This window comes from Seriola dumerili, unplaced genomic scaffold (assembly GCF_002260705.1).
Source record: "Seriola dumerili isolate Sdu_G_001 unplaced genomic scaffold, Sdu_1.0 BDQW01000002.1, whole genome shotgun sequence".
NCBI lineage: Eukaryota > Metazoa > Chordata > Actinopteri > Carangiformes > Carangidae > Seriola > Seriola dumerili.
The window spans coordinates 6,946,547-6,973,741 of NW_019174257.1; the positions used below are offsets into that span (position 1 = coordinate 6,946,547).

Sequence of the window (27,195 nt, forward strand, 5' to 3'; positions counted from 1 at the left end):
CATTTGTTTTTAATGGTTTTAAATTTATTTGCACATGTTGACAAATATGAAAATATTGCACAGTAATAAAACTAGTATATACACATGAGTATGTGAGTGTGAAGTTCACGCTGTTGCCTGCACGGCTTTTTTCTTTTTTTTTTGTTTTCTCTTCATCAGTTTCTTTTTCAGCTGAGCATCTTTCTGTCTCTGAATGCTCTCCTGGATTTTCTGTTTGAACTTCTTCTTCTGGCTCCTGATCTTCTCCAGCTCAGCCCTCCTCTTGGCCTCCAGGTCCGGATCCTGCAACAGCAGTTGAATCAAACATTCAGCAACAGGACATTTTTCATTAAACCTGTTTCCTAACTCACTGCAGGACAGGCCCCATTGAAAATCAAGAGTACTTGTACCATTGTAATAAGTAGAGATGAATTTTTCTACACAGGGCACTTTGTCAAGATTTGACTCATTGTTATTATGGTCAGTCTCAAAAGTCAACAATCAAAATATGTATATTCCAGGAACCCTGCACACATGGGTACCACATAAGACTCAGCTTTATTTGAGGCTTTATTTTACAGGTCTGTAACTTCCACATTTCCTAGAAAGTTTTCTTTAACAAACTAATTCATTAGTTCTGAGTTTATCAGCAGATGTTGATTTCCAAATGCATTTCCTTGAAAGGACTCAATTTAAACCCCAGTAAACAATCACACTTTGTTTTCCATGTTTCTTGAATTGTATGCTTGCCTGTAGACAAATTTCACATTGTTTAGTTGCCTTGTGCACTGATACTCTAGATAATCCAGTGTCCAGTTTCCCTGCAATGAAGACCAAATTAGATTGTTCTTTCCAGAAACCTTAACATTAATTTACAGTTATGTATTAGTTCCTCTCTAGGAAATGACAGGGGCCTATGGGACCTGTAAAATAAATTGAACTTGACCTTTGCGTTCACACATTAAACCCGACTTTGAGCCAAAAATAAACATTTTAGTTGTTGACAGAAACCAACTTGCCTTCCCCTCCAAGATCAGCTGTTTCCTCTTGTTGATCTCCTTCTTCTCATCAAAGTCTGTTGACTCGAGTTTCTACACGACAGAAAAAAAGGAATTACAATCAAAAAATTACATCCGACATCACAACTTGAAAAATATAAATAGACATGACTGGAGAACGGTTTACAGTCAGTCAACATGGAAAAGGAGTAGTGGTTTTTAAAATAGTTTAAATTATGGAACAAATCCATCACTTATTTAGTCTTGACAGTGGAAACAATCATTTAACACCAAGAGAAGATTGAGAATGAAGAGAAGAGTCATCCGTACTATTTCACACTCCCGTCTGGTCACGTTGACCTGCGTGAGGATCTTCAGGACTTGTTTCTCCTCCACAGGATATTCCTTCAGCTTTGTCTCTGTAGAAACACAACAGACAGTCTGTTTTAACAGGCACACTTGAACCTGGGCTGAAACTAGTGTTCGTAAAAGCCGCCTGAGCTGAGGATGTTTGAGGACCTTTCCCAGCTTTTTCAAATGGGTCATTGTAATGTGTCTATATCTCTCCTGGGATCTTATCACAAAGCAATCTCTCCTTTGACTGAAAAAATTATATAAGAGCAGTGACATATCATTAGACCTCTTTCTATTTAAGCAAGCAAGTAGTACAAACTTCAAGTATCTGCCATATTAATGCTTAGGAAGTCACACTTTTTAACGAGGGATTTTAACTTGTCTGAGAAACATCACATCGTTGACGGTCTCTGATGCCCTCCAGACCATAACCATTAACAACATACAATCCATCCATCTGAACCATCTGTGCAGCTAAATGCTGCATCACTACTAGCTTCATTTCAAGTAAACCAGATGTTCACCCTGCAGCCACCAAACCCTACAGTAGCTGACGTTGGAGTCCATCTAACCAAAGACACAAAGTTCTTTATAACCAGGTGACTTACGAGTCTGTTCTTCGATGGAGTGGACCAGGTGGATGTCGTACTGTGTCACCAGTGTGATGGACACTCCGTTCCTCCCTGCAGAGGAAGGAAACGTAGTCACGTTCATTTTAGACATGTAATTCTACCGAGTAAGTCATCCATAGAGGACGCTGGAGGATCAGTGTTGGCGTTTCTGAACTTGTCACTTAAAAAAAAAAAAACCAATAGGGAACTTAACTTAGGAAAGTTTCCAAAAAACAACCACAACCGCACCTGCTCTTGCTGTTCGCCCGACTCTGTGGATGTAGATCTTGGGAAGGCCGGGGGTGTTATGGTTGATGACGACCTGGACAGTCGGAATATCCAAACCCCTGCGCGTCAAGAATAACACAAAAGGATGTCAAACTTCGACGCGACTGCAGCCTGTCAGGCTACTTTGATAAGAATTGTAAATAAAATTTTAAGTGGGCCAGACACGCAGCCGCTCAGTAAAGCTTCTTACCTGGAAGCTACATCTGTCGCAATCAGGATTTTGTAGACGCTGGCCTTAAACTTGGCGAGGTTTGCAAATCGTTGTTTCTGGAGAAGATAAAGAGCTCTCATTTATTCTGAAGGCCCATTCATCTGGTATAATCCGCTTTAATCCCTTACACTAACTGTTTCTCCATTATCACCGGGGCTTTGTGCTCACTTCACGTTTCTGTCTTTGTCCCTTTAATTGGACGGATACGATGATCACATCCAGCACGGATGGAGATAAAGGACACACCGCCACGTTGGAGGAAACCTCTGTCTTAACCTTTCTCTCCAACAAAGCAAGGTCAAAATCTTTGTATGTGCAAACTGGACCAGTTAAAAAACAGATTCTGGTGCGGTCTCTCCTTCAGCTGTCACTCCTCCTAAACATAGCGGTGTCTCCCTCATGAGCCTAATTGTCTTCCAGCAGGCCTATATTACTTCTCAGTGATTAGGCAGCAGCCTGATCCGCCGTCACAGACATGGACTCAGTTTAGAGTGAAAATAAGTTCTTACCTGTTTCATCATGGAGTGCAGGGAGATTGTTGGAAAGTTAAATTCCCGCAGCATCATGGTGAGGATTTGGCAATTCCTGGAAAAAAAAAAAAAAAAAATTATGAACTAGAATTATTTTGTGAGACAACTATGCTTTTTCATGTGAACCAAACCAAATCAACACCCCTGGCTACTGGTCACACTCCGGGTTTAATTCTAAAACATTAAAAAAATATATATTTTCAGCTTGTTTGCCAAATTTCTTTTCAGCTTTTAACAATAAAAGGTGCATTATTTTTAATACAGTAATTAGTTCACTACTTCTACAAATGTGTATGTAAAGGCGGACAAAATTTCAATCCAATGTATGTAAGCATGTATTAATAACACACTGGCAGACTCTCAGAAAACTATTATAAGTGTCATGAAGGCCGTAAGGCTTCCATTGGAAACTGCATCGCATTAGAGTCACTAGACCGCACAGCAGCACAGTGCGCACAGTGCGCACAGTGCACACGGCCTTCTGGGCTTCTTACTTGCACGTGTTGGTGAAGATGATGATGGACCAGTCGTCATGCTCATCAGTGAACGTCTGGATCAGGTGGACCAGGTAGGCGTCCTTCACCTTCTCCGGAGTGAGGATGTACCTCTGGTCCAGCTCCTCCACTGTTCGTGTCCTGCCAACAACATTAGGATTGATGAATTCACCCCTCCGTGTACACTCCGGATTCAGGCCCAGGTTGAATAACGTTATGGGAATGTTTAAATGATTTGTCCCTCATAGTAATGACCCAATCATGGTTGACTTAATATTCAAATGTGGAAACAGAGCAACGCAGGTTAAAAAAAAACCCCAAAACAACTATGTCTGTGCCGTGGTCATGTTCAGCCAGATGAAAACTGCCCAAATCAAGAAGAGGTCAAATCACTAATTTGATTTCATAACACAAGCCAAATTTATCTCAGCCACGTCAGACCCTTTGATAGGAGAAGTAAACACAAATAATGAATGAACAGGAGTGCAGTCACCACACTGCAGCTCAATCAAGCTCGAATGTAACGAACACACACACACACACACACACACACACACACACACACACACACACACGAACTCCTGCTCTGCTTTTTGTTTTCTGTTGGAAAAAAACATTGTTTGCATTGCGACTCTCCTGCATACTGTGTTATGGTGTGTTCACTCTCTCTCTGCTGAAACTGGTATTGCTGTAGAAAACAGGCTCATTACATTTTCTATCCCACATCACCACCCTCTGATACATGTATATCCGAGCATGTTTGACCCTGCCATCTCTGCATATCTGAACCCTGTAAATCGTTTTAACGGCAGTAAATGCTCAGTCAACCACACTTAACATTTTGCCTCCCATTATTTGCACGACCCTCCCTCACCTCGAAAGGCATTTGTGCGAAAGATGCACTTCAGTCATTAGCTGCGCCTCAGATCAGATTCAAACTGAGCTTCCAAGCTGCTGCTCCTGTTTGATGAGTAACTCGTGAGATTTGGGGCATAGACTGAGACGCAAACACAAATCTGACCCTGACCGTTCTTTAAGATCGGCTGACATTTACGAATACAAAAGTTCACTCCTCTGCACACAAAGTCTGAAACAGCAGCAATCTCTGGTTATACTGTCAAGTCAAAACTGTACCTGTAGGGTCTTTCTGTCTTTTCCACGACACTTTGCTAAGTATTGTTGTTACTCACTCTGACTTGCTCTCCCAGAAGAAAGGCTTGTTCATGGCGATGTTCTTCAGCTCCTGCAGCGTGTCGGTGAGCGTGGCGCTGAACAGCAGCGTCTGCCGTTTGGCTGGTAAAATCCCCATGATCACCTCCAGGTCTTTGGTGAAGTCAGTACAGCCCTGCTCCAACAGCCGGTCCGCTTCGTCCAAAATCTGACAAACACACAAACACAATAACTGTAAGAGTTAGCTGCAGAAGAAATGGTGGATTTTAAAAGGTATTTTAACGTATAGTAAAGAACATGCAACTGAGACTGTTCACAGTTTTTGTGGGTGAACAATAAGAATTACAACCATAGAATTAGTTTCTTCTGATACAAATTTTCATGACTTTTAGTTTATTTATCTTAAAAGTTTTGTTTTATTTCTAAAAAAGACACTTTCAAACTTCCATATTTTAGCACTGGATTTAATTTGTTTTTATTTTTCAAGACTGTCCAGACTTTAAAGGACCCTGTACAAATCCTGCCACCTAAGTAATTTAATGTTAATGAGCAAATTAAAAGAAATTAACAATGTATATGCTGATCCATCTGTTTTATGAATCTTTTTGACATTAACAACTGCTTATTCACAAGTATTAATTTGCTTAATCTACTAAATATAAACATGGACGTACAAATCCAAAATGTGCGAGTTAAAGCAAAAAAAAAAAAAAAACTCCTGAACTCACCAGGAACTGGATCTTGCTCATGCTGAAGGTGTTGGAGCTGCGGATGTGATCGGCCAGGCGGCCCGGCGTCGCTACGACCACATGTGGCTGGTTGGACAGCTCCAGGGCCTGGCTCACCATGTCTGTCAGTAACACAGCAGTGATGACATCAGCCCGCAGGAGAGGCGTATGTGTGCTATTTGTGTTTGATCTTTGTGTGTCTGCAGCAGCTGTGCCACCCAACAGTTTTCAAACCATGGGCTTTCCAAAGCAACATAACAGAGGTGTGTGGCTACACGGGATCATATTCATGTAGACACAATATATTTGTGGGAATTGTGAGTTATATGCACACATGGAGAACTTCACAAAGAACACAGTAGTGCATAGACTAATTTTTTCAAGATCTAAAACAAAAAACAGACAGATTCTTCAAGAAAAAAAATCTTGCCCTATGCAGAAATAATTCCCCAGAGTCTGTTGCCATGTTGGTTGTGTTGTAGTTGCTGAATGAACAGAAAGGAAAGCTGCCCGCAGTGATGTGTGTAGTTACCCATTCCGCCGACGATAATGCAGTCCCTCAGACCCAGAGGCTTCCCCAAGACTCGAAACTGCTCAGCGATCTGATAGGCCAGCTCCCTGCATGACATCACATTTACAACATTATCACCTGAAAATATGGGAGGGAATATATTAAAAATGTTTCTCACAATTATATTTCGTTTAGCTTAAATATCAATAACACATGCATGATAGATTTTATGGAAAAAGATTTATTTGAAAATAGTCTTGTTTTCCTTGTGGGCAGAAATGATAATCGTCTGTGCTGAAATCCTCACTGATAAACTTTAAGGTATGGTAAGTGGTTTGGAATAAGACTCATTATATCTCAGAAACTATATTAAGGATCAGTGGCTTATGTGTATCTGACACACCAAAGACCTGAGTATTTATATTCTTGATGGGCGGCTGTGGCTCAGGAGGTCGAGCAGGTTGTCCACTAATCAGAAGGTTTATGGTTTGATCCCAACTCCTCCAGTCCACGTGTCGAAGTGACCTTGGGCAAGATACTGAACCCCAAAGTGCCTTTGACGGCTGTTCCATCGGTGTATGAGTGTGTGTATGTATGGTAGAAGCGCTGCATGTGTAGTAGAAAGCGCTGTGTGAATGGGTGAATGTGGCTTGTTGTGTGAAGCACATTAAGTGGTCGATAAGCCGAGAAAAGCTACATAAGTGCAGTCCATTTACCAATTATTTAGACAGTTCAGTATAGGACAAAGAGCCATTGAACTTTTATTTGAAGAACACACAAGCCGGTTCTTTACCGCTGATGTTTTGGATCAATAAAACATTTACTCTTAACACACTCCAATGAAGTTACATGATCTGTCACAACCAGTAATAAAAAAGAAACAACTATAAATTAACAATGAAGCTCACGTGAACTAATAGCTGCTGCATTAGTGTGTATATGTTTGTGTAAATGCATTGGACTCAAATGCGTAGCTATGTCTCCAAACTTTCTCTCTGACACTAGAGCGCACTGACCTGGTGGGAGTGAGCACCAGGCAGAAGATACCATATGGGTCCTCTGACAGTTTCTGCAGCACTGGCAGCACAAACGCTGCTGTCTTCCCACTTCCAGTCTTGGCACAGCCCATGCAATCCCGACCTGTGTTAACAAGAAATGAAGATCATCATTATCAATATTTCTTATCTTGAGTTTTTTTTTTTATTTTTTAGGTAAATTCGGCAAGACTTTAATGCCACACATTTTCAAATGTCCACCTTTAGTTTCATTTTACACAGTTTTGTTGGCAGCCTCTACTGTGTATTTCATGATAGAGAATTATGGAAAAGTAGCTTCATTCCGGATCTCCCATTCCCTACAAAACGAAGGAAACAGCTCTAAAAACATAGTTTAACTGTAAGTAACAGCGTGTCAGCACGTTTAATACACGTGCCGAAAGTAATTTTGAGTACTTAGCTTCTTCCTGTGTTTTTTTTTTATCTTAACTGATAACTCCTAAACATTAATTTGATAGATTTTTCAATGTAGATCAGCATCACTGGTTGAACTGTTGATCCGGCTGTTCAAAGGTAGTCAGTAAGATATTTACATGACAGGTAGATAGCCAGGTGATATGTTTTCAACCTGAAGATTGAACACAGCCTCTCTTACCTTCTAGGATAGCTGGCATGCAGTTTTCCTGGACAGCAGTGGGTTTGTTGATTCCCAGCTGTTTACACTGCTTAATGAGCCAGTCTGAGAGCCCCAGCGACGAAAAGTCACCCATGTCTGATTTGTATCCTTCCTCGAGGCTTGGGGACTATTTCTGTGTAGAGTATAAAACAAAACAACCACCAAAATACTCTATTTTAATGTTCAGTAAAACATCCTCGTGCGTTAAATCGACGGTCGCCGTATTACTACGTCAACAACGCGACGTCTTATCCTTCCTCTGCAGGCTGGCGGAGTGGAGGTGCGTGCTGCCGCCCTCTGCTGGTCAAACGCTGACGCACTGTAGTCACTGTTGGAAATACTCAGAAATACTGATCCCACCGTCATGTGATCTATCCACGAGCCTTCCCCAATCCCCATAGTTTACATAGGTTAGTATTTGAATAGGGTCACATGTTATAAGTTGATATAGTGTGCACTGTGTAGGTCATGTCTTGTCTGCAGAGCCCTGACACCGTGCCTGTCAATATTAGATAAACTAACTAGCCTTTTATCTACTTAATCAACCCACTTGGGGCAAAAACGAGTTGTTGTCCCCCACTGACAATCCCACCGCCACCTCTCATCTGCATTGTGTGTGTATTCTGCACCTTTGAACATGCAAATTGAACAGATTATTTGAGCACAACATAAGCTAAAATAAAGCCGGCCTTAAAACTAGTGTTTGGTGCCCGGGGTCCCTCTACAAGACAGGGCATCAGAGTTAGGTAACAGTACTGGATTTATAGGCTCTTATCATTTCAAATTCAGCTGATGTTGAGATTGTTGTGATTTAAAGCTGCATATTCACAAAATAAAATTCAAGGAATCAAATGACCACAGACCATTCACACACTGGGGCCTTTGGGACAATTTCCAGTTTTTGTAATTTGGTAATCCAGCCCTGATCAGAGCTAATGGCTCACATGTTATGATGTAACACTGGGCACCCAGAATAACACAACTGTTTACTCTAAATCCGATCTGGCTTTGTTTATTCCACAAGCAGCAGTAAAATCAAAGCATAAGGCTTTTTCGGGGCCAAATTGTCATCACCCACAGGATCACAGGCTCAGTCCTGAAGCCGGCTTACCTACTGATCACCTCCTTATATCTGCACACAGTTTGCCAGTTTGTTTGGACACTCATGACCTGCTCCTTGCTTCCTGACTATAGCACCTACACTGATAGATCGGTATGGATAATATCATATGTCATTAACATTATTGATGACATATGATGAATGAAGATTCTCCTTTTGCATGAATGGATGAGACAGATTATAATAAGAAAGTCGCACAAACTCCAGAGGAATTGTTGTATTTGTGATACATTTACATTTAAAATATTTCAGGCAAAGGAAATGTAAAAGACACATTTATATTGCTCAGTTGCTCTTCTGTGTACTTTTTTACTATGAAAATGGCCTTTCAGCCATTTGACAGAGATTGCCTCCTAAAGTCTCAGCATTCATATTTTGATGATAAGGTAAAACAGACTCCATGTGGCAGACAAATCAAATTTGAGTCATGCTGTTATTTAATGGTCTGTGTTCCCCATGTGACTAATGACCACCAAGATGTGAAAAAAATCATAAAAATCATATTTTTTTTAATCTTCTCCTCACATAATTTTAGCCTGTGAATTCCTTTTGCTAATGCAGCTCGTAATTGTACCATGAAAATTTTTGCATCAGCCTGAAAATGTCACTGAGCTTTATTCAGCAATTATCTGAAGCAGTCTCCTGTGAGCCTTGAACTTAAACCTTGCGCTCTGACTAGCTCTCTGTGTTTTCCCGCTGCTCAGGCGCTGAGTCTCGTTCCTCCAGCTGAGCTGAAATCATTGAGGCTGAAGCACCTTCTGATTTTAACAAAGTCTCAATCAACACACACACACACACACACACACACACACACACACACACACACACATGAAACAGGATGTTTCAGTTTTAATACCCTCTTCTTAAGTTGCAACATTTATGCTTTTAATGTTCTGAAATGAAAAAAAGGACAACTTAATATTCATGGTCTGGTAGTTAGAGCTTCACTTTGGCTTTGATACCAAGAATTTGGCTTTAAAGGGGTCAGATTGGATAAATGTTATAAACTATTGTTGAAGTTTCACATCCAAATTTCTGCTTCTGGAGAAAAGAAATACAGAATGACCTCACATGTTGACAGATCTTCAGGATTTATAGAGATACACTGGCTCAGGCTCAGCTGTAATGTTGACACTTGTTACACAACAATGGTATGACAACAGTTTGTATGAAAAGATTGTTGATTTTATGGTGGGAACGTTTCAGTGGCTATTTTGTTATGTTTTGATTTTTGCTCACTAATAAAATAAGTAAATGTCAGTTCCACCTCCTTCTCTCCAAACCTCTGATTTCCTTATTGATTTGATTTTTATGCTTCTTTTTCAACTGCCGAACTAAACTCATCCAGGATGTTGGATGTTAGACACTGAGCTGTTGTTTTTTTCCTTACTTCCTGCATTTATTAGGAAACATGCTGTTTCTTATGAGGTAAATACAGAGTATCCTGGAGGACAGAACTAACAGGACTAACACATCACTGTTGCACCATCATGGATGAGGTTTTAATTTCCCAAATGTTATATTAACAAAGGGAGATAATGCAGCTCAAAGCACTGGAATGATGCGTTCACAGGTTGATCGAGACATCTGAAAATTGAGTGTGGACAGCTGAAAAGCATTCATGAACCATGATGTCAGAAAAACTGAAAAGGTGAATGCCAAAGGACACTGTTCCTGTCTCAGTGTCTTTCATCTTCAGCTTCTACGCCTTTATGTCAGAGCTTACAATAAACATGTTTGTGTTTTCAACAGTTAACACTAAATAAAACTGCAGATTTTTATTGTACTTTTGTTTCTCAAACTAAAGTTCAGACATTGAGATTAAATTCAAAAGAGCTTCTTTGGAAATGGTGACCATTTGAGCTTTGAATCTCTGTCTAGACTCTGTTTGTAGTGCAGATGATGCCTTGTTTGTCTCTTCATGCAGCCAGGTTTTTGTCTTTGTGTCCCACCTGCCGCAGTGAGCGTGAAGAAGATACAATGCGCTTGATTCGGCCACAGCTTGACTGGAAAGGGAGAGAAATCTTCACCGTGAAGATCCATCTGTGTCCGCACACAGGGCTGCCAGAGGTGATTAATGCCATGCGTGTTACAGGCAGAGGCCTGGAGGTTCAGCTCTGTCCTGCCCAGGCCGTCCAGCTGTGCTGCAAACTGCCTCGGACCGGTTGAGAAGTGTCTTTCTACACGAACACGAGGGTTGTTTGCATGTAAGGCACAGATCTGATGTTCCCTGCTGCCTCCCTGCAGCACAGAGGAGCAGTCAGCTGCATTGCTGTAACAGGCCACTGAGCAGCACCATTAGTGCACAGGAGCTGCTCCCATCGCTCTTCCACTACATTTGATGCTCCACTCTCCCATGCTCAGCCCATACTCATGCAAATCAGAGCTTTATTTTAAATCAGCGATGAATCCAAACCAAGAGTTAATGAGGTGAAGAGCAGCTCTTTCTAAGCATGTTGCCATGTGATTTTCACCAGTTTTAGAGGGAAGTCTGTGAAGCTTTAATAGGGAGAAATAAATGGGTGTCTTGTCTTTTTTTCTTTTTTTTTTTTTTAAAACCAATTAGCAACTCCAAGAAAGTTTTACACTTTCCAAAAACACCAAAAATAACTCAGAATCCTCCCCTAGTTTATGGCATTTTATACATTCATTTTATATGATTTTATATTTTATATGTCCATGTGTGTGAATTCACATATATACTTTTGACCAAACTAACGTTAAAGTTGGAATTGTGAAGAAAATTAAAATGGCTTCAAAACAAAAAAAAAAAGGGGGGGGGGTCAGTTTTCAGAAAAACCATGAAGAGGAAGTTCAGGAGTGAGAACATGATTATTGATGCAGTATTTTAGAAACAGGTTTGATGTATTAATCAGGTTCATTAAAGTTCTGTTTAAAGAAATACCTTTAGTATCTCTAATATGATGTGACTTTCAGAGAGATGAAGGCAGGCTTTTGATGACATAATCATTGCTATGGAATATGCTCATTGTATGAATACATAATATCCCTGTAGCAAATGTAGCACAGTAAGTTTATCGACCTTTATGGTATTTTTACAATCCGATTTCCAGTCTTGTAATTGTTCCTATCCCATCATCAGGAAGATACTTAACGTTTCCTTTTGATTATACATCATGGTGTTTGATAGGATTGACATATAAAAAGCTTTATTCTGAATATTGTCTGGTTTAACGTGAGAGCAACGCAGACAGCTGCGGGATTGTACTGTACATCTGACTGACTGTTTGCTGAAGCTTTGTTGTAAACAGCCATTTGGCTTCTGCACTTCATTTCAGATGTTTCAAGCTTTTATTGAGCTGTAGCTCATAAATACGCACCGAGGGGGCTTTTAAGACCGTGCGCAGGCCATTTCCACATATTATGTTTCACATTCTGACATTTAAGTGGGAATCAGGAGGAGGAGGAGTAGGAGGAGGGGGAGGGGGCTGGGTTGCAGTTTGCATTGTGGCCATCAGGCGGCGCTGAAGAGGCTCCACGGTCCCACCGAGAGAGTTGAATGGGATCCCAGTGTGATCTGGCACAGAGGCGGGAGGGGAGCGTAGCACAAGTATCGGAGAAGGTTTGAGTCATAACTACTCTGCTGCACGACTTTCATCGACATTCCTCAGTCTGTCCTGCCCGCAGAGCAGAGCCAAAAGGTTTCACGGTGCGTAATTACGCACGGAGACGACAGATCCGCGGTGTTGCTCGCCGTGGACACCCGCGGACAAAGGAAGGCAAGCAGGGGCTGGAGTACAACAACTGACTTGAGGGGAGAGGAGTACTGTTGGAGGGGGAACAGGAGAATCTGGAATCGGAAGTGATTTGTCTTTTTTTTTTCCCCTAGAAATGTGACTTACGTCCAGGATTGGAGGGAAAAAAATAATTAGTTTGGAGCCCGAGGAGAAAAGGACAAAAAGAGTTACTGAGTGGAATCTTTCCTCAGAACAGCATCCAGATCCTCGGAGCATGGGGTAAGTTGGAGATTTGTGTCTGAAATGTACAATGTTCGTTCACTCCTGCTGACTGGAGCCGATTTGTTCAAATGGCGAAAAGCTTCAAAAGTGAACTTTGTGGTGACTTCTGAGCGTGTGGCGGTTTGATCGGTTAGACAGCACAATTTCTTTTCGCTTTAAAGCATTTTGGAGAAGTCAACCAGAATCAGTTCCCATGTGACACCGCGCTGTGTGCTCTGTTTACATTCTGATGGATTTTACCGATACAAAATCTTTTATTTGTGAACCGTAGAGCCTGACCCAGTTTCACCAGAAGTCTGAATGACAGCTGCGGCCGTCAGAAGGTCGAATATCCACGTTGAGAGATCTTGGCTGTTTTAGATTTGACCTGATGCACAGACGGTTTAGTTAAAATTGACTGTGACATTTTTACTGGTCATGTGATGAAACACACACACACACACACACACACACACACACACACACACACACACACACACAGGTCACTCATTCATCCTTCAGTTATTGTGATTTCCTGTTCTCTGCTCTTTGAATCAGCCACACACACACACACACACACACACACACACACACACACACACACACACACACACACACACACACAGAGCAAAGAACTTGGACCGCTTCCAGGATGATTGTTGTGCAGGAGGATTCTGGGTGGTGGGTTTGCTTTGAGAAGCTCTTGGTGTCAAGCTGTGTTCAGTCTCATTAACTGTGTGTGTGTGAGTGTGTGTGTGATGAATTATACATGCAGGCTTTCAGCTTGGTTAAAACACACCTGAGCCCTCCTCACATTACCAGTCCTTGCTGTCCGCCGCCCCCCTCTATGTCAGAGTAGTGACATAGTACAGTAGTGTATCTGTTATCTTTATTAAGGTTTGGCTGATATGTTTATTCAAAGACCATTATTAATACACTTTTGCAATTTTATACTCTACTTTTATACTCCCTTTTCAAAGTGACAGTGAAAAGAAATTTACATTCTGGGGGAAATTAAAAAAGGTTGTGATACACATTTCGCTATCAGACCATAACATGTTTTAATGCTGTTTCATTTCGATCTTATAGTCTGTTCATTTAAAACTTTGACTACTTCTGAAGGTGTCACAGTTTTCCAGACCAGTAAAACTACACAGTGATGCAGCATCATGTTGGTGCTCACCTGTTTACTGTCCAAAATGCATCCACAGCTGCATCACAAACCAGTGGGTGGATCCCTCACTGGACACCGTCCACAGTGATGCGTCCTTCAAATGTCCTTAAGGCCAAGCTGAACCTGAGACACAGAAACTGATGGTGCATTCAGGGAGTCCTTTTCCAAATTGACATCACAAGCTTGATAACTGAAACCGTCTCTCTCTCAGTCTGGTTCTATGTCCCAAACCTACAAGGACTGACGAACTTTGTTTGTACTAAGTATTTGAGAAGTGACTGCAGGCAGCTCTTGAGCACCTGAGCACCCAAACTCTCAGTTGTCTCAACGAATGGATCTTTTGAGCAACTTGTAACTTCACTCAAACTCTTAACTCTCCATTCTCCATCATATTGCACCACTTGTGTGCCGTGTCCCATTTGTATGCAGACTGTTTGGGACACACCACAAAGAGTGGATGTCGTTCTGGCACTGTGCCACACGTAGAGCGCTTCAGGTCTGGACTGTGCGCCCCCTCAAATGATGTCAGTGGCGCGCCAGCACTCACGTGGACCTGCTGTGCAACATCCGTGACAGTATAAAAGCTTCCAGTTTGACACTAGGCTTGAAACAAACGACCGCTCTGTTTTCCGATGTCATGTGTTTGATGCCCTAACTGAGCATCAACGCTGCATCGCTGTCTGCTGCGAAAAAGGCAGCAGAGTCCAATCACCTTGTCCAAATAAAAACCAGAAAGCACCTGGTTTTAAGTAATGCCTGACAGAGACGGCCTGCAGCTCTTCTCCCCTCTTGACAGACAGTGAACAGTGGGAGAATCTTGATAAACAGCCACTTCCATGTCCACAAACAAAATGAGTTGCACAGGTGCTGCTCCCATGCTGTGAACACCTTGTCTCAAAGTACTTGTCCATATCATCCGATCCCCTGTAGGTCCATGTACAAATCGAACATATAATTTGATATGACGGAAATTTTTTTCTGTGACAGGCTGCCGACAAAACAAAATGTTGTCGTTCATCCTGTGAAGTTCCATATTCATCAGAAACCTACGACCAACTTAACGCCGATACAAAGTTGCAAGTAGTTAAAGAGGGCCACCTGAATGCACCATGAAATAATGTGCGATTGATTATGGGATGATGAGGGAGGTTGTGTCTCCTAATTAGCTCCATTTCTTGGCCACATTTGGAGGAGAGCCATTTTCTTGACTCTTGATTACTTTCAGTATTTGGGTCATCAATGTGGGTGTTAATGTGGCAGCCTCAAAAAGCTTCCAGTGTGACCACTATGTTAAGGCGCCATCTTTAAGTGGAGCCGTGATGTCAGCGTTATTCTTTGACTGTCTCACATGGTTGGTGTTTTTATATTGAAATTGTTTATTTTTATATCGGTTTTTACAGGTTTCTACAAACTTTAGCGTAACTGAAGTGCATGCTGTGCAGCTGTGTAGAAGATTTTCACTTTTGGATTGGCAGTGGGTATAAGCAGATGCTCCGTACTTAAATAACTCACATCAGGGAATAAAACTTGATTGGAGTGTCCCTAAATAATGTCTAACAACCTCCACAGGTTCATTGTTTCACTTTGTAACTCGGATCCTCTTTCCTCTCGTCCTGCTGCAGAGGAGTTGTCTGCGAGCTGTAAAATGTACCCGCTACATCGAGAGAGGTACAAACACCCCGTTGTGTCTGTGTTGTGGCTCTGCATGGCAGGGATGGGCGATACGCAATGATGCTGAGCATCAGATCACTGTTATTGATACCTAAGATCAGCAAAATCTTGCAGAAATGCCGGCAAAGACCGGGGTATTTATTCATATTTAATTAGTGTGGTGGGTTTACAGTAGATGTCATTTGGCTGAAATTACAAGGCAAGTGTAAAACTTACTGAACATTAATGTAGGAATCACTGTCAAATTTCAAATGGGGAAGCTTTTAATGCAAAGCCAACATTACATGAGGAAACTGAGAAAGAGCTTTTGTGCATAAATGCAAATATCTGTACTATTGATACTTTGGGGATCAATACGCCCATCCCTACGTCATCAATCATTTAGTTGCTTCCGAACAAAATCCACCTTCATCACGTCCCCATGATGTTTATCCTCCCTCAGTGTGTGTGGAAACCGTAGCTGTACTGTTGACTGTGAGATCTGATTCACACAGCGGAGGTTTCATGCTTGTCATACTGTGCAGATGTTGTCAGCACAATCTCCTCCTCTAACTGTCGTCGCCTGGTGTCTCTTTCATCACATCGTCCTCCTGTCACTTGCTCCATTGCAGCTCAACTGCTCCATATACTTTTGGATTGTTGTGCATTGTATTTTTTTTGCAAGATCTTGGTGTGTTTTGCATGCCAAACCTTAATGTTCGAAATAACCACAGCTGTCAAACACATGCAGTGGAGTGTGAAATCTAGCGTTTCCCTCTGACATGAAGTGGATTCAAAGTATAACATCACAAAATGGAAATCCCAGAGGGACGACAGAGCCAATACCTCCACTGACCCACAGTGGGTTTGTGCTGTAAAATGCAGCTTTCAGTCGCCTTTTAAGCCGTCCAGAGATTGATACTGAAAAGGTGGAGTATCACATCAACTAAAAGAAGTGTTAAAACATTCTTCATTCACATTTCTGAGCACATTCGCCGAGAGATACTGCTGTGACTCTCCACAAGGGAGAGGAGTTTAGATTTCACAGCTGCACCGTTTATTCACCCGACAGAAAATTGACCTGCAACTATTTTGATAAACAGTTAAAGCAAAAATGCCAAATATTCTCTGGTGTCAGATTCTCAAATGTGAATATTTGGTGTTTTTCTTTGTCACATACGATATTAATCTGGATATCTTTGGGTTGTGGACTGAAAAGAAAAGCCGCTGACGGGATCCTGAAAGTGGCCAAATATACCAAGAATGTTGCTAATTTGGCAACACTGCGGCTACAGCCGGTTGGGTAAGTTTAGACTTTGTATGTAAAAACGTAAAAATGTAAAAACCTCAAACTGAGTTGAGCTGCGTTACATTCTTGACAAAAACCAGTAGTTCACCACAAAATAGATCACAGTTTCCCCTAAAACTGCAAAATGATCATTTTTTATCATGTTTGTGTGTGCATTAAAGAAATGATTCTTAACATGTTCATTAGTGAACATGAAAGGTTTTAGTTGGCTTATTATTGTAATTTCAACTGTTTCCTTCGAACAGCTGAACCGAGCTGTTTCCATGCTTCTAAAGTGAATAAACCTTAAAAATGCTGATCTAGTCCCTGAACCTTGAAATCTGTGGTAACGTCTCGGTGGAGCCTCCCTCTACAGCACAGGCGACGACTACGCTTCGGTTTCACTGGGATCACGATCGGTTAATCTGCAGCATCACACCGTTTAAAAAAAAGTATTCTGCGTCTGCATCCTCCCACTGGCCGAGGAGAAACCAGCTGCTCTGTGTGTGTGTGTGTGTGTGTGTGTGTGTGTGTGTGTGTGTGTGTGTGTGTGTGATGTGTTGTTGTGTGTGTGTGTGTTGGTGTGTGTGTGTGTGTGTGTGTGTGGGGTGGGGGGCCTTCTTAATTGCTGTTATGGAGACATCTGCAATTGAATGAATAAACAGTCGTATCTCTCTCTATTCACTTAATTTCACTGTGTTTTATTGGCATGAAAGTGAATAACTGCCACCGGAGGACTGAGATGAAAGATCAGCTCTCTCTCTCTCTCTCTCTCTCTCTCTCTCTCTCTATCTCTCTATCTCTGTCTCTGTCTGCCTCTCTCTCTGTCTCTCTCTCTCTCTCTCTCTCTCTCTCTCTCTCTCTCTCTCTCTCTCTCTCTCTCTCTCTCTATCTCTGTCTCTGTCTCTGTCTGTCTCTCCTTGACCTTCATATCGTTAATACAGAAAGCACTCTGGCTTTGTGTCACCTTCACAATACCCAGACAGCAGTAAGTTTATCACTCCGACTCCTGCAAGAGGAGCCGACCTTCAGATAAGTGAAGAGCCGTGCTGTCGTTTAAACACAACCAGAGCATTTTTTTTTCCCCCAAATGTTTTGGCAGTTATAGAGGCTTGTGGTCGTGTGGTGAGGTGTGTTCTTGTAAATCAGAGAAGCAAAGAGATGCATGGTGAGTTGGTCAACATCGTCTGATCAAAGAGAATGTAAAACTCACAACCATAATCCTTGTTTTACTCCAAAGCTTTCCTCACTTTGTGCCAGAGTGCGTGTGTTAGGTTGTGGTTCGTGCTGCAGATACGGTGACTTGTTGAGCTGCTACAGTGTGAGTTAGCGTTTCCCCTTGCTGTGCTATTTTGGTATGTAGTTGTAGCGTGTCATGTTGCCCGACTGGGCCAGACACTTTCGCTTGCTCAGGAATGTGGACACGAGGCCGCCGGCTCAAGGAGGTCAGAGGAAGTAGAACCTGAAAAGGAGAAATACTTTCAGAGCAACAAAGAGAAAAAAGGGCTTTTCCCATTTCTGTAAAGCCTAAAGTCCCCGGGGGCTGTGAAACCACAGTAGAGTTCCAGTTGTGTGTTGTCTTAATGCACAGAGGGGGAAACGTGATGCTCTCCTTTAGAATGAATTTGACTCCTTTCAGATGGATGCAGAAACCAGGTCAAACACAAGCTTAGGGGTCAACACTTGCTATTCAAGCTGACAGGCCGAACATGAGTTTCTTATGATAATTTCAGGATTATTATACAACTGTTGGAAGTTTTGCTCTTCTCAGTTGGAAAGATACTTGAATCTGAATATCTGATAATCTGATATGAAGTTGTTGCAGGAATGGAAATGAAATAAAGTGTCATCAGACCATGTGCAGTCTGTGTTTACGTCTCCAGTGTAACAGCAATAATGCAAAGCTGACAGCTCAGTTAAAGAATAGATTCACTTCTTTTTTTTTCAACTTTGTCTTAAAATAATTCTCACATTGAAACATTTGGTCTCCTGTCACACTGGCTGTGTAGAGATCATCCCTTCCTAAAGTGATTTTAATTTAAGTAATCAGGGATAAGTCCTTGACCAGACAGTCCTTGTCTTTTAGTCTTATAGTGAAATATTCCCTCTTTGTGTCACTATCTCTTCACTGCAGCTCAGCAAAGAAACACTGTCTGTTGAAAAGAAAAGAGGACATTTTAAATTAACTAAAAAAAAAAAACCCACTTTATACGATAAAGTCTAACTGAAGATTCATCTTAACTTGAACTGAAAGAATGCTGCATTACTTACATTAACATCTAGTTAATAAGGGATCTCTTCACAGTCAGTGTGGACAGGATGAATGATGATGAACTTGTCCTTGAACTGAGGTTTCTTACATTTCTCCCTGCTGAAGTTTTGAGGGTCTAAGGACAGAGGGTGTTGTATTCTGTACATATTGTAAAACCCCGTGAGGCAAATTTGTGATTTGCGATAGTGAGATATTAAAACTGGCATGACTTTGTGCTCAGGGAACAAAACATATTCAGGGAAAAACAGCAAATCATCACAGCTGAGAAGCTGGAGTCAGTGATTGTTTGGCATTTATGCTTGATGAAAGATGATCATATTATCAAAATAACTGTTAATTTTCTGCCATTTGACCAATTGACTTATAGACTAATTGTTTCAGCCTTAAATTAAATACAGGATTTGTGAGTGAAAGTTGTTTAACAGCCGAGAAGAAACTCAAGCTTGACCTTGGAATAACATTATATTTAGATTATGAGCATCAAAACTTTAGTTCTTTTTTTCCAGTGGGAGAAATGATACTGTCCTGCGCTGTGGTGCACTTCCATGGTCACATAACTACAAATGCAAGATCAGCTGACATTTTTTTTTTACTGCGTCTTTGGCACAAAGACAGTTCAGCCAACCAAAACATTATTTTTACATTTCTCTTTCTCTGAAGATTCGCAGATGCACGGAAGTGAAAGTCACAGAAATTCAAAGGCCTACAAATCTATGAAGAAAGTTGAAGAGTGAGATAAGAGAGAAACAGCAGCTGGACACCTGGATGTGTGTATGGTCATTTGCATACATCTTTATATGGGGGTGTTTCATGCTCTCACTGTGACCCTTTATTAACCTCTTTGTTATATCCTCCCATATCAGACGGTCTGCAGGTTTTCTGATTTGCCATTTAAACTGAGATACATTGGCTTTTAGGATTTTTGGCAGTGGGTTTTACAGCTTCACTCTCCCCCTAGGCCATTTACAGCCCACAGAGCTTATAGTGCTCCATTATTGGCAGTTTGAGGAGTATTTTCTCAACTACAGAAGCGACCGGTGGAGTCTGACCGTAGGGCCGAACAGGAGGATGCAGCTTCTGTTTCACAGCTTTGCAGCTTCACAGATCAGGGATTCTGGGTGGGGAATGGGTGCTGGGGTTAAAAGAGAGATAAAGGGAGCAGCAAGAGAGGATTAAAAAGTGATGAGTTGGGGTGAAGACGTGGTGTATGTGAGTGTCTGTGTGAAGGCAGCGAGACAATGAACAAGAAATATGTTTTAAAACGTTCTATCCCAAGGGCCACAGAGCATTTTCTTCATTTTTATGGTTGTACACTTGTCAAAAATGGAGATATCAGCATCAAAGTGTGGGAATATTTAAACGGGTATAAGTGAAAGTATTTTTTCTCATTTTGACATCAAATTTCACCCAACTTACAATGGTTTAAAAATGACTAATAATACACCTGGTATGGGCATTCTTGATCTTGTGTATGTTATGTGACAGAGTCAGTCTGGGATCACATGAAGAGACAGAAGACACCAATCTAAATCCACAGAATAAACTGTGGCAAGTTCTCCTGAGGTGCTTGCAACAACCTACCTGCCAAATACCTTGAAAACTGTGTTTCTTGGGAGCACTTGAGCTCAGTATGGGGGTGTTGAAAGTGACAGTTTTTGTGCTGATTTCATCCTTCAAAGGGCCGTCCTTCTGTGAAATTGGCAGGGCATCTCTGGCTGATTTTTTTTTAGCCCTTTATACACACTTTCTGAAACTGCAAGTCTGCAGACTTTGCTTTTTGAATAAAACCCCTAATGCATAGCGTTATGATGTTAAAATGAAAATGAGTGCAATAGAGCATCAGAAAAGAAGTCAGAAGACATTTCATTTACCAGCACTATTTACTTTTATGTCTCTGACTTCATCATATGTTGATTTACCTCAATAGAACTGTCTTACTCATGAATAGAGAGCAAACAACAAACACTCCTGAAATATCAGCCTCACACTGTCCACAGAAATGTCTCTGTCCACTTAACATAATTTGCTTTCCCATGAGTCATGGCGCCCTCACAACCTCCTGGTGACGTTTGAAAGTCGGTGATTTGGGTTTAGGGGGTAAAGCTGGAACTTGTTCGAAAAGCTGCTCGAGCTCTCGGTTGTTGTCTCGTCTTTTATGAACAACAGTCACTCCAGAACAACAGCAACACGATGCTGTTTTTATTCACACACACCACATATGAAGGTTTCCCAAATGATTCATTTTATTTCACGTGCTGTGTGGTCATAACTGGACAACAGCCTTAACTTACATATTATTAACTTTCGGTATGAATCGCTGTACAAAAGCCGTTTCACTTGATTCTCCTGCATCCACAGACATGTAGATGAAGACACAGTTAAAGCCTTTCTTCTAGCTTTTCAGTGCAGATGGAGCTCACGTTAAAGATCAGTTTAGTCTGATTTGAGTCTGGGTAGGGTCCTGTTGTGTTGCCACTGGTTTCAGGTCTGTGTGTCAGGATCTGTGACGCTCAAGTGGATTCAAGTGAGCTTGCTATCAGCTCTGATCACATGGTGTGATATAATCATCGAGGAGAAAATGTGACTTGTGAGGCAGACAGAGAGTGTGAACTGTGAACTGCAGGGGGAGAAATGATGTGTATGTTACTGAAATTTTTGACCATGGTGGTAAGTCACACTGCTGTCAGTGTGTGTGTGGGGGAGGGGGTCTCTCTCTCTCTCTCTCTCTCTCTGTCTCTCTCCGTGTGGGTCTATTTGACCACATTTTGGATCGAGTCTAATTGTTCTGGGGTCTGTTGGGTTGCATTTGGGTTGAGGTTGGTTTTTAGCAAGGATCCATTTCAGACCATGTTCAAAATTTTGAAACTCCAAAAGACATAGAGCTGTAAACATTCCCATTTCCAGCTTCTCAATTGTGAGAATTTACTGCTGTTCTCTGTCAGATATCGTAGTGAAGTGAATATCTTTGTTTTCGACAGTTGGTTGAATAAAAACAGAAATTTGAAGACGACACTTGGTGCTTTAGGAAACTACGCTGAGACATTTTACAGAACATTTATAGATTTTCCAGTTCTGTTTCCCATTTAGTTGGCTCATTCATGTGTCCTCCGCGCCTGATTCTCACGCTGCCTTCAATTCAGGTTGAAAATGTGAGTTAAAATAAATCTTTCCATTGATTCAACAGCAGTGTGAATAATATGAAACACTGGCAGCCTTTCCATGATAGATGGTTGATTCAAAAACGATTGCCTTGATCTAGTTAAACTCAGCACGTGACTTTCCTACATCACCGTCGGTTTACATCTACAGTATACGAGATGGGATTTCTCTACAGGAGCTAATGAACCATTATCAAATACGTCCAAGCAGTAATTTGAAACAGAGCACGGAAGCCTGCAGTGAATGCAGCCACGTAGTTCAGAGGAAATGTAGTACAGCCTCCTTGTTTTCTGATGGCTCTGTGTAGAAAGCTCAGTCCTCCTACTGTCTGTCTTCCAGCTCGTCCAGATGGAGCTATCATAGAAGTCCCCCTGTTTATGGCCTTTGCTGCAGGCAGCAGCCAAATACCGTTGTAATATTTTCCTGTCCCAGAGAGGAATTATTTCATCTGTATGAATGTGAAGCTGAGGAGGAGCTTGCTTGCCCAGCAGAGGCCTCTCTAAGAGACAGACTGGAGGAGGAAAAGGGCTGTTTGTTTGGCTTAGTCTGACATTTCATCAGATGTACACCCATATCCTTGAAAGTCATCTGAATGCTTGAAGGCAATTAATTCATCATGAGGGTGGGGTGGAGCTGATGGCCTCAGGGCTGTGTGCATCCTCCTCTGTCTGGTGTCACTGCTGTGCTTTTATGGGGGCTGCGGAGGATGGTTAGTGGATTAAAGAAACCTTTAAAACTTCGAGCCATCAGCTCAGACTCGGCTGCTTTACTCTTCCATCCTCCGACAATGGCAGAATATCAAGTAAAGGTTTTCTTAAGGCAAAACTTTCAGAAGTTTCTTTGAGGCGAAGTGTCGTTTTTAAGCCGCCTGTTGGCACCACATCAAAATCATCAGATGATCCAGTGGTGACGGCCCCCTGCGACAGACTGCTGAATACAAAGACGTGCAGAGAAGGAGATAAAATGTCCCAGGAAAGCATGAAAAGTAGTTGTGCCCATAGAGGTTTGAATCACACTTGAGGATTCAGCCCCGCTCCCCAGATGGCCTGGCTGCCTGGGCTCAGATCCCAGCAGAGCTTTCTCTCCGGTGTCTCCCAGGTTTTGCCTGTCTGTCTCTTTTTGTCTACTCCGCTCTGACCCTGAATACTAATAAAAAATAAAAAAAGATCCCAAGGAGAATGTGCCAGCTGTTCTCCTTACATGAAAAAGCAGTTTTGTAACAGGCTGTTGTGTCAGAGTTTCTGTGAGAAAACCACCTCTCAAAAAGATTCTCAGGTAACTACATTTAGCAGATCTGTAGTTTAGGCACTAAAAACATAGACAGATACTTTAAAAAAATATATTGTCTTGTGACTTCAAGTAAATAATTGATCGAGAGAAAATGATTTTGATAATCAACCAGTCATTTAAGTGATTTCTCAAGCAAGATGGCAAACACTGCACACTTAATCTCGGCTTCTCAATTTGTCTTATGAGGTGTGATTAACTGAATATCTTTGGGGTTTGGACTGTTGTTCGCACAAGACAAACAAAAAAAAAAGTCACCTTGGCCTCTGGAAAATTGTGACAGATGTGTTTTTCTTCACTATTTTCTGAAATTTTAAAGACCAAGCTATAATTTATGGAGACAATAATTACAAATCTATAATAGATTATTGTCAGTTGCAGCTCCAATTCTCATATAAAATGATTTAGGAGAACAAGGAGGAACTCAGTGTGACGACATAGGCTGGGACATTTATTACTGCTGTGTTTAACTTTTGACCTTCTCTTCATTGGTAAATTTTTCAAATTATGAAATACATTTTCAATTTGCAATCACGTCTTTAATAGTGCTGTTAATCATAATGCTTCCTGGTGGTACCTTGTTTTCCCATAATACATATAATACAAATACACAGACATTGTAGTTTTGACTTAATCCTGCAAAAAGCAGTGTGATGTAGCACCTAAACAGATATGAAGTCATCATGTTTCTGACCCTTTTAATTACTGAGCTGTAATCTGAACACAGTTCTCTCTCCACCCATGCATGGATGAGACGCAGTGAGTGTTTATGAAAGAGGGGGAGGGGTGGGTGGGTGGTTGGTTGTATGTACATATGACCTGGAATAGATTAACAAGAACAGATCCAGATGACCCCTCACTGGATTCAGACTCCCGGCTCACAGCAGGAGGTGGGTCCCCCTCAGCCCACTGCTGCACAATCACAAAGCAGCAGTGGTGGGAAGTCAACTACACACATTTACTTTTTTGTGTTAGACTCAGTGTATTTCCATTTTATGCTACTCTCTATACTTCTAAGTCTTTCTGCTTCTACTTCATTTCAAAGGGAAATCTTGTACTGAGAGAGCTGTAACTTGCACACAAAGAATATGATTAACCTCTAAATACAATGGATTGTTATAGATTGAAGAACCCAACAGATCATAAATGAGTTCAAATGAGCTCCATCTTAACCAGCTACAAATTAAGATTCTGCTTGTTAATACATCAGTAAAGATTTGATTCATGTAATACGTAACACATGCCACTCTGGGGCCCATATATAATATCACGTTTGATCTTCACATTTGCACATTTCACTACCAATAATAAATATTATCAATAAAACAAAACAGTAGTAAAAAAAACATCACATCAGTTTTTCCAGTCGTAACCAGTCAGTAATGTCAAGAGTAGAGCTAACTATTGAATTATGTAGTGTAGTAAGTAAGATGTTTAGTAAAAGATGTGAGATCACTTGCAGGTTTTATAGATGAAAATCAAAATGTTAATCCCTTATTGTTAACAGGCGATGGATGGTAGTCTATCTAACGTTGTTCAGAGCAACGATGAGTATGAAAGGAGTCATTAGTGATGACGCGTAACACAGTATGATAGACTGGGTTTAACTGCTGAAAGGCTACTGGAAAACTTAAAACAGTCCAAAATGTCTCAGTAGTCAAGTGCAGATATAAAAGTTACCTGAAGAGACAGACGGCCTTTAATTCTAAACAGAACGCTGAGTTAGATTATTAATTGTCATATTGTGTGTTGAATGCAGATACTGGAGGACAGTCTACTGTTGAGACAAAATCCTAAATATTTGTTAAAGTCAGCAGGAGCGATATACGTACCATTGGGGAAAAACTTGGGAATCAAAGCTATACAACAACAAAATTGTGTCATCAGCATAAAAATGTATGTTTAAATGTTGATTAGGTCTATTTATCTGAGAGGATGACAAGTTACTACTTTTATGTGTTGGCAAAGTGTGGTTTGCTCATTCATGAAAGCTGACAGCTTTGCCGAGCATTTTAAAGATGTTCAAGATGTCCATGTTCGCTTAAAAGTCGAGACTGAGTTCTTTCTTGATTTCTTCGTTTAGTGTTTTTTTTAAAAATCTATTATTCTGATCTTTTTTCATCAACTGATGTTCAAGGATAAGAATTCACTTTCAGTCTCGACCTCTAAGCCAAAATGTGGGAGAAATTGAAGTTTTAAAAACAGTTTGCGAAACTAGGCAGAGTCCATCACCATCTTCTGAGGAAGATTGTGTGATACAAGTCAACGCACCGAACAGCTCCTACTACCTTTTTTTCTGAGATTGTTTTGTCGACTGCTGTTTCCAAGCTCAAGAATTAACATCATATACTGTATGGTGATGTTATTTATCTGTAAAACAATGATCTGAGTACGTCTTCTAGCTTTGCAAACAAGTCAGCTGATGGTGCTGATGAAACCTTTCGGTTTAGAAATGTTGGGTTGAGTTGAGTTGGGTTTCAGCAGCTTAACTTTTCCCTTGTTTGCACTCACTGTGTGTCCTCCAGCAGCTCTTCAAGCTGTCATGTATGAACAGCTGTCTTCTTCTACCCTGTCATTTACGCTTTCACTCCCACAGCACCTGATTTAATTAAAGGCTACACTGTTTCATATTAATCATGTCAGGTGTGTGTAGAGTACAAGACACTGTAGCACACGGAGCTCCAGTTCCTTGTACTGCACTGCATTAGTTTAGACAAGGCTTCTTTTGACTGTTGAGCTGCTGCTGCTGCTGCTGCAGTGTCTGCTCTCCCTCACCTCAGGAGGAATTTAATCCAGTTTTAGTCTGCTCATATGATCAAACCTTGACGTGATGCATCCTGTCTGAGCTGATTAGCTTGACAGGCTTTTTTCGCAGAGCAGTGTCAAGATAGGCCAAATGAGTGATGGGACATTCACATCTGTGTGATCCGCTGTGATGGCTGGAGCATGATGAGCAGTCAATCATCATTTCTCATTAAGATGAGAATATGATAGAAGGGAAATCCTGATTGAAGCCATTTTACTTTGATGTTAATTCTTATTTATTTTGCCTTACTGGCTTAATGCCTTTAACGCCCTGGTTATCTGTTACGCAGCCAGATAATTAGTTTTATTGAATATAATTAAGTGCTTTCATGGTGCTATTAATGTGTTTGATTTTTGTCTGAAGGTTAAAGCAGGATTTTACCTCCTGACAGTGAGATATATTGAGGTTTACGAGCATCAGATCAAACTCTTCCACCTGAAAAGCTTTGTTATAATATCCAGGACATTTGTTTTTATTTTCATGAACTTGAAAAATGGCTAAATTCCTAATTTCATAAAATTGTAGTCATTGATATTGTGGAGCTGCGTGGTTTTATGACTCTGCCATCAGCCACTACATATTTCCACCTGATAAATGCTAAAAAGGCCTTTCTCAAGGGCAACTGCAGAGTAGCTTTTAAAGGTGATAGAGATGATAACTCATGCACTATAACACTCAGCTGGGAAGTTTGATGCAGTGACCGAATGCTTGGAAGCGATGTTGATGTTAACCTACAGATGCCCTGTCTGTAACAGTGTGTGGTTATTTTCTTTGTCAGGAGGATGAATTTTAGGTTTTTGGGCTGGGATGACAGACAGAAATAATCTTGGTGTCTTAATTTAACACCAAGGGACAGAACCAAAAAAAAACATTTTTTTCTGGTTCCACATTCAAATGTTTGTTTGTGAAATTTCCTGACCTTTTAGGCTCGGTCC

At 41.2% G+C, this 27,195-nt stretch overlaps 2 protein-coding genes across 3 annotated transcripts in view; one reads left to right on the forward strand and one right to left on the reverse strand.

Moving 5' to 3' along the window:
- Positions 1-2: 2 nt before the first annotated feature.
- ddx49 (DEAD-box helicase 49) lies at positions 3-7,761 on the reverse strand. Its single transcript, XM_022738764.1, has 13 exons — positions 7,525-7,761; positions 6,891-7,014; positions 5,896-5,981; positions 5,364-5,485; positions 4,656-4,843; positions 3,466-3,606; positions 2,951-3,026; positions 2,421-2,497; positions 2,192-2,289; positions 1,940-2,014; positions 1,308-1,396; positions 999-1,070; positions 3-282 (listed from the first exon to the last, which is right to left on the reverse strand). Exons 1-13 carry the CDS (start codon positions 7,637-7,639, stop codon positions 106-108), a joined length of 1,440 nt encoding a protein of 479 aa, XP_022594485.1. The 5' UTR covers positions 7,640-7,761; the 3' UTR covers positions 3-105.
- A 4,460-nt stretch (positions 7,762-12,221) lies between these two features.
- homer3 (homer scaffolding protein 3) overlaps positions 12,222-27,195 on the forward strand; it is a 49,216-nt gene continuing 34,242 nt past the window's right edge. The window contains exons 1-2 of one of the 2 annotated variants that reach the window (XM_022738673.1): positions 12,222-12,642; positions 15,421-15,466. In XM_022738673.1, coding sequence (XP_022594394.1) covers positions 15,444-15,466 — 23 coding nt within the window. In that variant the 5' untranslated portion in view covers positions 12,222-12,642; positions 15,421-15,443. The remainder of the gene's footprint in view (positions 12,643-15,420; positions 15,467-27,195) is intronic. The other variant, XM_022738681.1, reaches the window with a different exon arrangement.